The following is a 17,304-nucleotide window of genomic DNA, read 5'->3' on the forward strand; positions in this document are numbered from 1 at the left end:
TAGCCAGCCAGTAAGAGTTGCTGTTGTGGAATGGATACAGATGTAGGTGGACTATTGGTCAGATCTAGGTTTATTTATTTTTTCCTTGTGCAGAAGCCATACTTTTTTTCCTATTCAGCCTATTAATTTTTAGTATCTATTTAGTTTAGTATTTATTTACATGTTTTAACATCTGGGGAGAAGTGGTAGGAGAGGGCAGCTATGGACAACAAGAGCACGCAGTAATCAAGACACAAACTGGTCACAGTAACATCACCAGTTCCCTGCTCTGTCCCGATTCACAACATCCCATTCACCCTGTGGGTCACTCTTTAGTGACATTTTCATCATATGACACACAATGTCTTCAGGATCTCTTTCCAGGTGGTGACACTTCATCCTGCACAGAACTCCTCACACACCACACAGAAGCAGATTTGCTCCCCTCACCCCATCCTGTTACACATTACTGGGCACATAACATCACCAAACTTCACCTACTTTTTTATTGTCAAGTTAATTACTACAAGACTCTGCTCAGAGTCCTATTTAGATTTATCTGCCTTGAAAGATTTTGTCTAAATTACTTCACCTTATTTTCCAATTCACTGTTACTGTACTGAGCAGAGTAGGTCCCAGCAGAGATCATACTAATATTCTCCTCCCAACTTAGAACTTGACCATTTGCTTCCATCTTTTCTTGCCTGTTTTTAAAAAAGGCTCCCAAAAAAACTGCTCAACTTCACCAAGTTTTTCAGAAGGGATTCTTTCATCAGGTTCTCTGAAGTATCTGAAATTGCAGAACCTATTGGACTGCCTTTACTCCCCTACCTTCAGACAACTAAAAAGCATTACACTCCCTTCCATGAAATAATCATCAAATATAGTCACCTGTCTAATCATCCTATCCTTTCTTACAGTTTCTAATATCAAAATGCCAAAATTCTTGTTTAACTTTATCTGAACATTAGATCTCCAGCCTGGATCAATGAGAAGCACAAATTAGATGAGGTGCCCTCTGTAATGGACTCTATTGTACAAAATGTTGACAAGATAATTGGAAATATACGTGTTTTCTCAACTGGAACATCTAGATCGATCAAAAAGCACCACTCAAGTAGGTCTGAGGTGTCAACAGGAGAGATGTGGGAATTGCTGTAGCCTGAACACAAAAATCCAGGTAAGAGCTGCAGAGTCACCACCAAAGCAAGCCAAAAGAGATGCTGCACACCAGCAAATCCTGGGACTCGGGCAGGAAATTACTCCAGGGACACTACACTTAATGACTGTCTCCTAACATATTTAAGGGAACGAATCCTTGTCAGCCTAATTAAAAACAGAAATAATTTACTGCTCATTGTTTTCCCTTTGAGGTTGGGAAGGACTGGAGACTGCTGGCAGAAGTGCCCCAGGAGGCACAGAATTCCCTGCTACAATTACCTGGCAAAAAGAGTAGTAACATCTTTGGAGACTGCTGTCTGCACCACACAATTCCGTGTTTAATAAAGGGTTTGCTTTCACTTTTCCAAAAATAGCTGAATGTGTTCTATGAGAATTTCAAGAAAGGCCCTAAAATGCTTAAGAATTATACACACACACACACAGATATATCTATATCTATCTCTATAGTTTCTATGACTTCCTGACAGTCAAAGGAAATAGCTCTTTTTTCAAAATTTAAGAACTGTAGAGTTCAAGTAACTCTACAATCTAGTAAAATCTAGTTGTGTTCAAGACACATCTAGACAGCTTTGCACAATTGCATTTATATGTCACTTGGTTTACCCCAATTTCTTCAAAGGTAATTTCTCACATTTTATCTCAAAAGACTATTTTAAAATACTGTTTTTGCAAAATAACTGGCAGAATCAACTGCACAGAGCCCATTTTTCAAATATGTTTGAATAGAGACAGTATCATTTGCAGATTAAAGAAGGGAAAGAATGAGTAAAAGACAGTTTACAGCTGTACACTCAGAGAAGGACACCAAAGCACTCTTCTACCCCAACTCCTGAAAAACAATTTTATCATATTTCCTGCAGAGAAACTAGAAAAACAGTATTGCCCACCTGCTCACTCAAAGGAGACACTTCTTCCTCTCCAGCTAAAGCAGAGAAGACTTTCTTGGACAAGGAGACACCATTTCCCAGCAGCCAGTGGATTTCAAAGAAGCACACAGCATTACTGAGCTCCACAGAGGATCAGAACATTACTGTCAGATTAGCATTGGGAAATGGATTTACCATCTGCCTTTTTGGCTCAAAATCTTAATCCTAAAAGCCTGAAAAACAAAGTTTTTTTACATTTAATGCGTGTCCTGTGTCCTTGTATTGGTTATATAAATGTGGTTTTCTTCTTTTCTTAGTACTGAGCAACTTCCCAAGTAGAGAGAACAATGGATTTTCTTTTTCACCTGCTCCAAGAGCAGCTCCTACCAAACACCTCCTTTAATGCAGGACTTCATAAACTAATACTGCAGAGTTAGCCAAAAGCTCTAGTTTAAAAGCCTAATCTCTTTTTTTTAAAAATCACCACTGCAAAGGCAATTGTGCACTGAGAACAAAATGAGAAGATGCTAAAACTGATACGGTTTTGGGTCTACAGCTTATCCTGCTTATAAGGGTAGCTAAACATAATACAACAGAGAAAAATAGCAAACAATGCCATTTGTTATTGCAAGGAATTGTCAGTGAAGGGAAAACAAGTAACTCTATTAAATGTTATTTTCTACCTAGAAAACCAAACCCTTTTCCTATTTAACTTAAGAAGCCTACTGCAACAATTAGTTAAAATGTCTTATAAAGCAAATGAGTAACTCAGAGTGAATTTCTGTTAAACCAAAATTACAGTAATTCACAATAAAGGGGAATAAATGATTTAGTGTACCATGGTTATAAGTGACCCTTAGATTTTATGTTCACATTTCACACACAAAATGTTTCTCAGTATTGCCATTTTAAGGAAGTTTCTATCAGCAGAATAATCTGAGGAACAGAAAGCAGATGGTGATTCCAGCTGACGAGCTTGATGAGAAGTTCCTTGGAGCTGTGAGATTCGTTGACCAGGACTTTACTGTGGGGTGCTGAGAAACCCATCCACCACAACCGTGTAAGGGCTCCTATTGGAGAGCAGCATGGAAGGATGGTCTGCTTCCCCCCCTAATAGACAACCTCTAATGACAGCAGCCAAGCACTGCCAGATACCCCTCCCCAAACTCCTTTTTCTGGAAGTAGTCAATTCCTGGCCATTTCCTCCTGCAGCTCATTCTCTGCAGAGCTCATGTGTGCAGCACCTCACATGCAGCCCAGCCAGGAGCTGAGACATCAAGAGCCACAGCAGCACGTGGGTAAGGAGAAGCAGAAGTACAGAACTGTTGCTCTGTGGCCAGGGAAACTGCTGAAAGCATCACCTCCTTTGGTACCGAGTCCAAACCATCCTGGCTTGTTCTTGCCCCCTGTCCTATTTTAAGGGCAAACATTTTCATGAACATTTTAAGATTATAGACTATGTATGAATTATGTATTAAAGGTGTTTGGAAAAAATGGGCCAGAGGAAGCCTGGAACTTCCTCTGCATAACTGATTTAGGGAAAAAATTGCTCTCTTGGGAAGCTGCTGCTGCTGCCCATTTAACAGAGCTGCATTTGAGAAATGTTATCAAAGTATCGTATCAGAAATGCTGCTGGGGATGATGCTAAAAGGCTGGAGCTCCAGTATTGCAAGTAGATCAAGTTACATGCAGGATTCTGAAAACATTTGCATCACAGATTTTTTAGGTTCTGCTTTATTCTTGAAATGAAATTACAAAATACCTTGATCATCTTCCTGATGATCAGCTGTACCTGGAAGTTTAGCAAATTATTTTAGAGGACACAAGATCTATTACACAGAAGTAACAGATTTAAATTTACAGTAAGTTCAGAAAACTGAGGGAAAAAAAAATTCAAAAATTTGTAAAAGTCCATCAGAAATTAGGAATAAGTCACTCAAAAATATGCAGGGTTAATTTAGCATCTCAGATCCAGAAATATTAACAATTCACTCAAATTTCTACTCAAATTGAAAACTCCAGTTGTGAAGTCATGAATGATAAAACATCCTGAGAGGTGCCAATAGCAGCACAGTGATGCCTACAAATTTCATACTAAAAACACAGGGAATGTCTGTCAGTTTATTTGACTTACACAGGCTCTTAGACTGCTTTACAAAAACAAGCAGGAAAGCTCAGCATGGCTGTGCTTAACACCATACAGCTGGGGGTTGGAACCAGAGCTCCTGCCAGAAAAACTGGTGATGAAAGTAAAGAAAGTACAGGAGGGATGTCTGGCCATTCAGGAGCTTGGACAGCCCTGACCTTTATTTTCCATGTGCTACTTGGCTTACTACATCAAGGCTTATTTCCTGTCAAAATCTCAGCATCTTTTTTCTTTTCCTTTTTAACCCTCTTTCCAGACTTGTGTGCCTTCTCTCTTCTTTTCAAGCTTCTTCACATTTGCTCCTTCAAGTATATCATTCTAGACCTTGCTGGCACTTCTCCTTTACTTCTTGCTTTCCCCCTGTCTTTGCCACACACTTCATTCTGTTGCCTGTGTGTCACAGGTCTCTCATATCATTCATTCTTTGCACACTACGGCCCTTTGGCCAATGTCCTCACAACTTGAACTTTCAAATCTCAATCTAAATGAAAAGTGAAGCACCCGTGAGCATTCCCTTCCCAAGTCAAGAAAATACCACTGAAGCTGGTTTGTCAGTGTAAGCCCAAGCCCCAGGTGAAGCCATCCCTCCTTTCCCAAACATGCCATGAACAAATTACTCAAAAGTACAAAAGGATTGGCTGTAACCAAATACTAACGTACACTTAATGGACTGCAGATTTTGCAGGATGTTTAAAGTTTCCCCTCTGATCTCTCTGAACTTTGGCCTTCATTTGTTTATACAGGCAGAGGCCAGCAGGTCATACCACTGTTTACACATATGGCAAGCATGCATGCAGCAGGGCTGGAGTCATGGCTACAACACAGCACATTAAAGCAACTGCTGTAGTTAAAACAACAAAGATAGAGTGAGTCCACACACGTGATGAGGAGGCCTTCCAGTGCAGTGAAACTCAGTATGAACCAAGAAATTAACTGGTATTTCTTCTGGAGCCAAGGCACACATTCCACACCAACCTAACCCAAGTCACTCACCCCAGCATCACTTGTTTCATGAGAAGTGGGAGCCTTTGGCATCACCAGTGTCAAGATATTACAAAGTTTTAAGTGAATGAGCTAGTTCATCAGGGTGGCAGTTAATACTGCAAAGAATAGAAAAGCTCACTAAGCAAGGCTGGAAGAGAAGCAGTCGCTGACAGTATGCAAACCCCAAACACGCTGCCTGGTTATGGTTGTTTGAACACCAGGTTCTAAACAAACCAAATTCCGAAGCCTTTAAAAATTATTTTCCCTTTCAGAAATACTTTTTTAAAGCCTCTTCAAAATATTTTATTTTACATAATACAAATCACTTGAAAATTAGGTGTTTTCAGAAGCATAAAGCATTTCAGTTTTGAAGATGTGAACAGGGCACATTGTTTTGTTTTGATGGACAGAGTAATGCATTTTTGAGAGCAATTACAGGCTCTGTGCTTAAGAGAATGCCAAAATATGAAAGGTAAACACTATAAGAAATGAGGGAATGCACCAGGATCTAAAAGAAATGAATCACTTTGTCTTGCCCAGATAAACTGTAGCTGTCAAGCTTGCTGAAACCAGAGAGAGGAGGAAGCAGATTTTTTTTTTCAGCTTCAAGATGCTGTCTCAAAGCTTTGTGGCCCATGCAGTTACACAGTGAACAGACATACAGACATGTGGCACACACAATAATATTATTAACTTTTCTAGTTACTTTTTATTGAAAAGCAGAAGCACCATGGCTTTAAATGTCATGTCTGAATCAACACATGAAAATTGGAATTGCCATTTCCAATGGGGGAACAGCATGCTGTAAAAATTAAAGTGCCTGTTGTGAGAAATATAACTCTCAAACAAAAGTTATCCTTTTTTAATGTTATCTACTTTGCTCATAATACCTTCTGGTTTCATGTAAATCACTTTTCTGGAATAAGGCAATTTTTTTAGCCAACCAGTGATAAGAAATTGGTAGAGACAGAGCTAATGTGAACCTTCTCTTAAAAAAAAAAAAAAAAAAAGGAAAAAAGGGGAAATCAACCTAGCCCAAAGACATCCCACGTCCGGAAGTCCATTACTTTCAGAAAGGAATGTCCACAGAAGGCAGGGATATATCTTATACTGCTGTTCATGATAGAAGTTTCATACCTGTATGAAGATGAAATTTGTGTTGTCTTAAGCATGACCATGGAAAATACAGATGGTATAGGTTTGACTAACTGATCTGAGGTTACACTGGAAATTACCGACAGAAGTTCTCTTTGTAGTGTCATCATTTTATCTTCTGTATTTCATCACCAACTGACATTTAATCAACTGAAAACATCCTCTCAGTACTTGTACATGAAGTCCAATTCTGCCAATAACTTCTAGCATCTCCTCTGCCTCAGCCCTGAGTGAGTTCCAGCACTGAAGACAAATGCCCCCATCTCACACTTGTAGTATTGGAGGGTTTTCAGCAAAAATCAGGTTTGATAACAGACTGGAAGACAGATTTGATCATCAGTCCCAATCCAAAACAGTTTAAAGTGAAAGACTGAAGGTATATTGCCAAATCAAAGCAGATGAGGGAGAGCTTTGATCCAGGGCTGTCCTGCTAGCAGGGCTTTTCTGCTGTTACCTTCAAAGGGCAACACAAACCTGAGCCTGAGAACACAGGGACTGTCAAGCTCTGGGGGTTTCCACGCTGGCTGTCAGGGGAAACCTACAGAATAATACACCAACGCATGGACACACAGAACTGGGGGAAAAGAGTCAAGGAAAAAGTGAGTACAAAAGGATGACTTGCAGCTGAATCTACCATCTTTGAGCAGAGTGAAAAACTACCTCAAGAAACTGGGATAAGGCTGCCCAGCTCAGAACTACAGCAGCAAAAAACCAAATCCCATTCTGCCATTTGCCAGCTTCCAAGTACTTGACTTTACAGCCTCAGCATAATTTTCACACAGTGTTACTGCTAGGGCAGCTTTATTCTCCTCTACACAGGGAACACCAGCACTACTTTCAGCAGAACCACCTGCAGAACACAGCAGCATCTCTGGACATGCTCATTTTCAGGCCCATTGCCTGTCAATTTACCACATAAATATGAATTCTGCCATAATATGAAGACTGGTATAAGAACTGCCACTCACCACAAACACACTCTTTTTTAGAGTGGAATTTTCTCTGAGCTCAAACTAGAAATCAGGTTGTTTAACTGCTTCTCTAGTAGAGAAGCTATATTGCACTTAGGAGAAAGAGGGTATCTACAAAAAGAGCTTGTATTTACAGAAGGGTAGAAACTTCCACGGCTAGAGAGACAAAGGAGTATCTTAAGGAGAAATATAACTTATGAGGAAACATGTATGAAAACAGTCAAAAAAGCACATGTGTTTTTGGCAATAAAAGAAATATTTCACTCAATGACAGAAGCATCCCTGTTTGCCTTGAAACTTGGATTTACAGTCTACAATTCCCAAAAACAATACAGATAGAGCAAATAAAAAAATAAGTCCTTTACAAATTCCCACTTCTAGTACAAACCTGTGAGAATTCACATTGCTGAGCAATTCCATCATCTTAGCTTGAGCAAATTAATAAAAGAATTAAGCAAGGCTATCAAATTGCTATTTTAGTGTAATAAGTACAATATTCACAGTGTAACTTGCTCACTTCAATCTTGAGAACAGTGTTGTAGTCACTGCTCTTCAAGGTTCTTATTTCTTAAAAACAGGATACATGGGAGATCAGTGGAAACATGATCAGAACACATTATCAAGCATTTTTTCCTTAAAACTGTAGATTTGGAAGTTGCCATGGCACCTTTACAAACCAGAGCGGGAAATAAAAAAAACACTTGGTATGTCAGGATGCAAAGAATCCACAACCCAGCTGTGGACTACTGATGCACGTTCTTAGCCTTGAGAACTACTGAGCTTGACAGAAAGTATCTCAGCACCTTCTTATGTGCTAGGCCAAGGATAACTGGATTCCTTGCTAATAGACAAATTAGACAGGACTGTAAGGAAGAAAAGAAACCAAACCCACGAAAAAACCTCCCAAAAAACAAAACCAAAGGAACTTGCTCTGTAACACTGATCTATGCCTTAGATTGTCAGAGGAGGCTCTGTCACTGGAGGTCTTAACATGAAAAAGTTCTATGAAACAAACCCCATTCAACATTACAGCTAAAGTCACACATTTAAATGTGAAAAGTCCTTCTCTGGAAGAGTGACACTGCATCTGATCTTCTACAGTTATCAGTAACAAAAATGCACTACCTGAAGTTGTGGACAAGAAAAAAGAAAAAACAGGGTAGGTAAGAATTTATTATTGCTTAGTGTGGGGTAACAGAAGAGAAACTCAGCTGAGGAAGGGAAGACATGGGGACTGAATAAATGAAGAGAGATGTAATGCAGAGACCACCAAGAAGGGGCAGGGGGTGGCTGGGGTGAAAAGCCACTTAGCAGAGTGGCCTACTCTAGTGACAATACAGTGGTTTCAACCTGCTGGGAAAAAGGCTGAGAATTAGAAAGTGTCAATAAATTACGATTAAAGGACAAGAAAATACACTTATTCCAGGGAAGGGGAGTACATTTAGAAGACAAAAGCCCCCTAACAATAGCTATCTGACTCCTGAAGCAGGCACTGAAAATGCTGTTTCCTGTTAAATTATCTCAAAAGTTGAAGATTGCTTCTTCACAGCATTGGCTGCTTAATTGCTGCTGCTTCATCCTCTGACTGCATGTCTGTAGGGAAAATCCTTCCTAAGGTTTAGCAATACTGGATTTTCAGAGTGCATTATTTCCACTGCAGCCTCCAGAGTCATGTTTTATATAAATAGCATAAAACAAGTTTAGATAAACAAAAAACCAAATCCATTAAAAAATTTAAATTGAAACCCATTAGGGAGGGAAACCCAGAGTCTGATGAGAGATTATGGATTTCTCCTGGCAGTGAATAATGTCACAATTTTGACTTAGATTTTTTTATGGCAAAAAGCCTCCAAGGGGAAGAGTATGTTTATAACTAGCAATTGTGTTATGTTAGACACAGACCAATGTGAATCAAAATAAAATGAGAATAGCAGCAAAGAGGAAATAAGCTATGCATAGCTCCAAAATTGGTATTTTAGCTTAGAAGCATCACCCTTAATTCAAAATGCTAAACACACAGAGCCTGAGGTCTGAAAGAGTTTCAGGGGTTACACTGTGATCTTTGTACAGCTGAGAGTAAAAGGTTTGAACAGACCACACATGCCAGAACTTCTGCAGCTGAAGCAGCAAGTAGAGAGGGTGGGCACTGAACCCCCTCCTCCCTCGATACAGAACAACTCCGAGCTCCACCCTGCTGGGCTACAAGTGCCCCAGCAGCCAAGAGAGGCAGGAGCCAAAGGGACCAGCATCCTTTCCCCATGCAAGCCAGGAAGATGATCTACTGTTCCTGGGCCTCCACACAGGAGCATGTACTGGCACAGAACTCCCTGAACTGAGCCAACTTGCAGGCAGAGCAAGCAGGCTACTGCCACACACAAAAACAGCAGCCAGAATTTCTCTCTGGATGATCTTTAGGCCACCCATTCCTTCATGGTAGGTAAATTTGAAGAATATACTTTGAATAAGACTTCTGTTTCCTTTGGGGATGTAAAGAGAGACGTTAAAGGCAGGGGATCTGTTGCATGGCAGTGCTCAGTAACTGCTGACAGAGCCCAGGGAGCCTCGCTGGTGAGGGCCAGATCCTGCAAGTATGATAAAATACAAACGGGTACAAACAAATGTTTTCCATAAATTATAGTTGTAAGTAAGGTCTTCTCTTCTGAGATAAATGCTTCCAGCTTTCTGAACTCAACAATTGTTTTCAGAATTGAGTAAGGACTATGGGAGGTTTAGTGCAAGAAATGCAATGAGTTCAGTTTACCTACTCAGTGACCAAGTTTTCCATCACAGCATTGTTATATTGATTGTCCTCCCAATGCTTTGTTTAAACACTAATGGATCAGTCAGGATCTGCAATGTACATTTACACAGGAGTGTTTTGCTATTTCTCTGTTCCAGTCTATAAATAGTCTCCAGGACTCTTCATCAGACACCAGATATAAATAGAGCAGCTTTTTGTAAACAAGCACATACCCTGATCTGAAAAGTAACATTTACTGCTTTTATGTTATTTGAAGTTTCTAATTATTGCAATAGGCAGTAAGTCAGAAGGCTGATGTAAAATTCTGTCTTCTGTCCAGCTTAGGAACTGGGCAAACATCAATGTGGTAAATACTGATAGCACTTGATCAAAGGAGTTTTTGCGGGGGAGAACTCGGTGTACTTCTTATGAGCACTCTCTGTCCTGCCCCTCTGCCTTCCCTCCCAAACCCTGAAAACATTTGCAGCTCCAATTCTCTCTCAAAAAAAGGGAAAAAAAAGTCTTGTGAAAAGTCACAGATCATCATCACGTGATGTTCAAAGTAGTTTCTGAAGCAGAATACTGTGGGTATCAGATGCAGCTGGAAGAAGTACAACTGATTTTAATTACAGCATTATTCTAGGAGCAATATCTAGAGTCCAGAGGGCACACAGGTCCTTGATCTTTGACCTGCAGCCTTATCCTCCTGTGAATCTGCCATCTCTGCAGTAATTAACACACTTGGAAGTCTGCATCATCTGTGACGTATGTTTAAGTTCATTGCAGCTGCATGAGGCCCATCATCTGAGCCTTTCACTCTTCCATTCCTGCAAGCCTTTCACTCTTTGCCAAGCAACTGAAATACACAGCCCTTTAAAGTATTCAGAGGTCTTCAATTTAAGCAGCAAGTATTGAAAACACTAGAAATCCCTGCCGTGGAGGTCTCCATTTGCTCTGTAGGACACCACACAAACAACCATCACAAGCTGTGGTTTGCATTCTGAGCAGCAACAATCAATCACTGAATAGCAAGTTACGAGGCACTGTTTGACAGCAGCTTCAAAACCAGCTAAATTACTATGGCCAGAGCTACTAAAAGCTGCACTCAGCAGTAGGAGATACTTCCAGGGAATAGGGGGGGGGAAAAAATATTAGGGGAAAAAAAAAAGAGCTAACTGGTAAGATTAGAGAGGAATCAAGCAGTAACAACACCCCATATACATATATGCTCAAATGTATTTAAATTTGTGAATACAACTGTTCTACAATACCTGCTCTGATTTTCACAAGAACAAGCCATTATAAAAACCTGTAATCAAAAGTGCAATAAGAGCAAACATGAAGAGTGCCACAGGCAAACTTGCACGGTTGCACAAGGGCTGGCTGGATAGAAGCACCTTTAGCAGTAAAGAGACAGGGTTTGCCTTGGAGCATCAGCTAAATAAGCTCATTTGGTTTCTTGAATGCTGTTTTTGTTGCAGGACAGTAATGGATCAGTGAATAAGTGATAACAAATGATGTGACTCCAGGATGTCAAACTGCCCCACGGCAAATTGGCTTTAAACTTCCTCTTCATGTGACCGGATTAACACTCAGGCCCACATAAAAGTTTAGCTCACAAGTTTACTTTTATCTACGGGTTCACATGTTTTTAAAAAAAGAGACTTTGACTTTCTCAGGGAGAGTTTAAGAAGCTAACCTGCCTCTTCCAGCAAAATCATCCTATGAGAACCAGATGGGAATTTTTCTCTCTTCCATCTCAGAGACCACAGCTATCCTTCTCCACTTAGTCCCCTTTATTTTATAATTTCTACCAAACTCATTCACATCCTCCTGCATTTTCATCTTTCTAGAGGTCCCTTGAGCAGCCCTGTGAAAGCTACAAAAGGAATGCAGAACAATTCCGCGTGTGGACGTGATAGACCAAGCTGAGCTGTACTTTGCTTAGTTTGGCAGATATTCACAGCATTATAAAAACTGCTTTCACAAACAAATATTCAGTTTGCAAAAGTCTCTCTCCCCCACAAGCCAAGAAAAAGAGTGTCAGCACATCATTCTGCAATGACTGAGTAGCTGAAAAATACTTAAGATCCTTGGATATTCCCCTGTATGAAAGCACTTGAGAAGTTGCCGCTTAGCATTTAGCTGCAAAACCTGCAGGGCTTCTGTGGATAAAAAGTCTTTCCCCCGGAGCTTATTACAGATGTTTTGTAACGGTAATATTAAGTAGGGTCAAAATACTTAATTTTATTTCTACTTGGTATATCAGATATAGGGTTAATGAGCAGAGAATTAATTTTTGACAGAAAAAAAATTTAGACCACTCTGTCCTGATGGAAAAGAACAGTAAATTCTTCTAGAAATTACCAATTGAAAAGCAGGTGTTGAACACTTGCTCTTATTGCCTTCTTAAAAGACCAAGTTCCATTTGAAGAGCCCAAAATAACATGAAGATGTTGCCCAGTCATCTATTTCTTTTCCTATATATTTATATTTGTAGCTCCTAATACACCTCAGATAATATAGCTTTGAACAATAACCAAGTTCCACTTGCTACCTTATCCATTCTTTTATTCCCCAGCTTCCAGCAGCTGAGAAGCTGACAGCCAGTAGCTCCCCTTCTTGCAGGATCTGGCCCTCACCAGCGAGGCTCCCTGGGCTCTGTCAGCAGTTACTGAGCACTGCCATGCAACAGATCCCCTGCCTTTAACATCTCTTTTTATATCCCCAAAGGAAACAGAAGTCTTATTCAAAGTATATTCTTCAAATTTACCTGCCATGAAGGAATGGGTAGCCTAAAGATCATCCAGAGAGAAATTCTGGCTGCTGTTTTTGTGTGTGGCAGTAGCCTGCTTGCTCTGCCTGCAAGTTGGCTCAGTTCAGGGAGTTCTGTGCCAGTACATGCTCCTGTGTGTGAATTAGGCACAGACCTGGCAGAGCCCACACCTTCCTGTGCATGGAGAACTGGACAGGACCCACTTCTGCAACTCACCTTCTGCTGGGTCACTGCTTGGAGGTCACAGCAGCAACATGCTGCTTCTTGTTATGTAACAATTTCATTAGATAATCCCCTGCTAGATCAAAAACAGTTAATGCTTATCCAAAAACCTGGATTTCTGGACAGTACCCTGACAGAGTACCTCCTGAAAAGAACTAAAGAACAGAGCTCTCTTTCAGGAAAACTGAAAGCAGTATTTGACCTGAGTTTCCAGATTCTTGGGGATCCACAGCTGCTTCTGAGGGTCCTGAGAAGGCAGCTACAGAAAGAAAGTTGTCTGGCCAGTGTTCAAGAATGTTTATGCACACCATGTAAGAGTTTCCACTACTACAGGAAATTTTTACTGGATCCGCAAATCCTATTTGGAAACCACAGATTTAAAACATATCCTCCAGTAAACAAGAGTTTTACTGTTAAATATACCCAGGAAGTTTCTCAATATCTTTTTCTCAGCCTGCTCAGTTTCTTTGGACGTAGAATTCTTGTCACTCTGCCTATCAAAAGGGAAAGTATTTTGATACAATCCATACCATCACTACAAGACACAACAGAGGTATATTCATTGTGGGCAGTAAATATGGGGGGGCAGTTTCCTCACAGTTGAACCATCTTGCTGCCCCCAGCATACTGTCCATAGCAAAAGGAGAAAGAAAAACCCCTACATGAGAAAAACTGAGAGGGCAATAAAGAAATGCGGTAACACTTACGGTCAAGTCCGTTGATGTATCTCATTGTAATTTCACAGTGCCCCCAAACTGCACTGACTATGGGGTAAAGTTTTTTCCCTTTTAGTCCCCTGAAGGCCACTCCAAGATACTGTCCATCGACCATGAAGCTAAGCGTCCCTTCATCCATATCCAAAACCACCAGCAAGGAGTCTGGGAGTACAAAAGACTCATCTGGTTCCAAAAAGACAGGGTACGTGACCCCAGGCTGGTTTTTACAGTTGTGGTAGAGTTTGTTGCGCCCCAGATCCCAGCCCCAGGATTCACTATTGCTACCAACCAAGGACGTGTATCCCACCGAGTGCAGCGGCGCGTCGGCCGTGGAGACGCCCACCACGGCGTGAGTCCCCCGCTGCCTCGTGGGCCAGTGGATCTGCCACACGTGCAGGCCCCGCGTGTAGCCCACCTTGCCCCGGATGCAATCTGTGCTTTGGGCCACCGGGTGTCTGTGAAAAGTCAGTTTATCATCCTCCTTTACAAATATATTTAATGAGCGATCTTCGTTATTCCAAGCGTGTTTGTACTGGACCTCCAGCTTGGCAGGGGGCATATCCAACAGCATGTCCAGGCGTGCGGGCTTGCAGAAATCCGGGCCTCTCAGCTCTCGTTTCACAGGTCTATAAGGGGGCTCCCTCACATCCACAGACTTTATGCTCCCTGAGATTTTTTGGCCCATTGCTTGGCTGCAGGTTTACGAAGGAGAAAGAGAAGTTGACTTTGGCCCAACGTCACCTCATGAAAGCACCGTTACACTGAGCCAGTGACCTGACAAGCTGACTGGATTTACTCCTCCTGTTTGGAGTTTTTTAGCAGCAATGTTTTCAGAGTAAAAAATGCTCCTGAAAGAAAGCAGAAAGTTTCCAGTTAGTTTAAGAAAGCCAACAGAAAACCCACAGCATATTTTCTTCTCATCCCTGGGAGCTATTTTAAACACCAGAGCTAAATTCACTCCTCCTTGTGCAGTGTCCTGCAGCGCTAACCGGGCTGCCAGTAGGATGTGGAACCCACCAGTGCACGGAGAACAGACAGTCATTTCCTCCAATTCATGATAGGATGCAGACATTCCCCACCTTCTGCCCTTCCACCTATTTTGTCTGGCCAAGTCCACAGCAGGCGTGAAGCAGGCAGATGCTGTTCCCCAACAACAGTGATAAACTTTATGTGCAGTGGTAGCTGCACTTTCACTTGTGCTTTTGGTTCAGTCTCAGACACAGACTCAGCCAGAATCTTTTATTTCCAGACATGCTCTGTCCTGAGCCCTGGTGACAGACTTCAGCTTCTCTGCCCTCATTAGAACAAATGCAGCCAACAGCAAATGGCAGCAAAATTTAAGTGTTTCTTTTTAACTTACCCTGGCATTAAATAAAAGGACAAAAATTCATCAATATTTTGTTTGTTTTCTTTTATAAAGGAGCGAATAAAAAAAAAGGAGGGAATCAGGAAAAGGAGCCACGCATGGAAGGACAAATGAAGGAATGGCAGTTTTAGTTCTTTGGCAGACATTTTTAATGGGCAGCTACTGCAACTGAGGCTATTCCTGATGTTAATGGACAGATTAATCCACAGCTCCTATATTTCAGTATTCAGCTGACCTGGAACACAGTAAGACACATTATGGGGAATACATGATTTTGAAATGTATGATTTCTCTGCTTCCACAGACAAACAGGTCAAAAAGAGCACCAGGAAAAGCTTCCCTGCAGCCTTGATAAGTTAGATTTGTTCACATTTTAGAGCTCAGGTAGAATGCAGAGATAAATCAAGAACCTCTAAAAGTACTAAAGGAATAAAAATGAAGACAAAGTCCTATAAACTCAAATAGGTGATGGACATGGGATCTAACAGAGCATCTGCAGCAGCAGACACACTTCTGTCCTCCAGCAGAATCAGCGCCAAGTCCAGGAATGCTCCAATATAGCAGAGTAGACCCACTCTGTTTATTTATTGACAGAGTGATGATATGCTTCAAGAAGCAAAAAATCTCCACACTCTCAAAAGGCTGAAGAGCCCAGGTGGCAGTTGGTTGTCATAAAATACAGAATAAACAGCAGATGGGCAGAAATGTTCTTGCAAAAAAACATCCTGCAAGATTTCACTTGCTAAGTCAAGCCAATGTTCTTCCTTCTAAAGAACTTCTACTCCAAACACATGGTCCCATTCCAAAGATAATTTCTGAAAGAAGATAAGAAACATGTATGCACAATAAAAGGAAACAAAAAGAAGTTTAGGGGAAAAAACCCTGTAAAATTTACCATCCAACCGAGTTTGAGAAGTGAATGAAGTCCTCTTAATATTTCCAATGGCAAATAACACGTATTTTCTGCATGTATTAAATACAGAAATTAAACCACATCTATGTTATATGAAATTCTTCTTAAAAATGAAAAAAAAAAGTACAAAGGTGATTTTTCAAAACCACGTGAGAGTTAAGTTACTACAGGAGAATATTTTCTAGTGGTTGATTCCCACAAGGGCATATACACACATGTCAGTGTAAAAGAATCAACTCATAGCAACTACTTTCAATGTTTGAAAACAAAACAATATACATAAGTATCCAACCCCCTCATATCACATTTGCAGGAAGACTCACAATCCACAGGAGCTCTCCATTTGAGGTTAACTTGAATGATCCCCCTTATTCCTTTCCAAACCACGTAAGAGGAATCTAAAACTTTAAACAGCAATTACATTTAAGTTGATGCTTCCCATTTACAGTAGCACAGAAGCACTCATGGGTTGTTTCAAAGCTATTATGCCACTTTGGCCCAGCAAAGCAAGTTCAGTACTTTATTCCACACCTATAATCCCAGGAGAAATTAAATAGTGACACTAATACACACACACAGGGAGGCAACAGGAGTAAATGTTGTAAGCAGGAGGATACATGCTCAAGGATTGAGTAGTTCCTTTTAAACAGTGATTATTTGAGCTTGAAAGGAAATGAAAAGGGAAAACGTCAGACTTTCAAAGGGAACTTCAGTGATTTAGATTTGAGATTTAGCTCTACATGCCTTTGAAAATTTCTACTTTAAAGCACAAGGCAATTGCCACATTCCTGTCAGGGTGCTGAAGAGAGACAGCCAGGGAAGTCCTCAGTGCATCCTGCTGTATCACTTCCTGATCACATGAGAAACTAAACTTGGCACAGATGTTTGCCTGGCAAATCACCAAGAAATTATAAGCACTGAATTGACTTGCTTGGCAAGCCACAGACATTCTTCCTTGTGTGCCCCAAACTGTAACAAATGGGCTGCTAATAGATAGATCAGTAATTCAGAGGAGTAAAATGCATCATTATGAGTACCTTGATATACACACAACCATTCCTGCGCTCTGGGATGCCCTCAGTAAGTACTTTGATTTGAAACTGTATCTTCCCATAGTAGGTATTTCATCACACATTATTTAAATTAATTTTATAATGGAATATTTTGCCAAATAGCTTTGTATGGACATAGTATGGAACAGTGGAAAAATCTTTCATTTAGGCAGCTCTGGTTGCTGGAGCTGAGTAGCAGCTGACTGAAGACTTTATGTGAGGAGCAGCCTTGCCTC

At 40.8% G+C, this 17,304-nt stretch overlaps 1 protein-coding gene across 2 annotated transcripts in view; it reads right to left on the reverse strand.

The window, feature by feature from the left end:
• The window catches only part of SPSB4 (splA/ryanodine receptor domain and SOCS box containing 4), a 76,716-nt gene that overhangs the window by 40,099 nt on the left and 19,313 nt on the right, over positions 1–17,304 (reverse strand). The window contains exons 2-3 of one of the 2 annotated variants that reach the window (XM_088061232.1): positions 13,729–14,585; positions 3,971–6,294 (exon numbers count right to left, since the gene is read on the reverse strand). In XM_088061232.1, the coding sequence (XP_087917358.1) occupies positions 6,275–6,294; positions 13,729–14,422 (714 nt within the window). In that variant the 5' untranslated portion in view covers positions 14,423–14,585 and the 3' untranslated portion in view covers positions 3,971–6,274. Of the gene's footprint in view, positions 1–3,970; positions 6,295–13,728; positions 14,586–17,304 lie in introns of those variants that run through there. The other variant, XM_005527019.3, reaches the window with a different exon arrangement.

Source organism: Pseudopodoces humilis, chromosome 11 (genome assembly GCF_049639895.1).
Source record: "Pseudopodoces humilis isolate 2021_Gansu_Grassland_sample_001 chromosome 11, ASM4963989v1, whole genome shotgun sequence".
NCBI classification, from domain to species: domain Eukaryota; kingdom Metazoa; phylum Chordata; class Aves; order Passeriformes; family Paridae; genus Pseudopodoces; species Pseudopodoces humilis.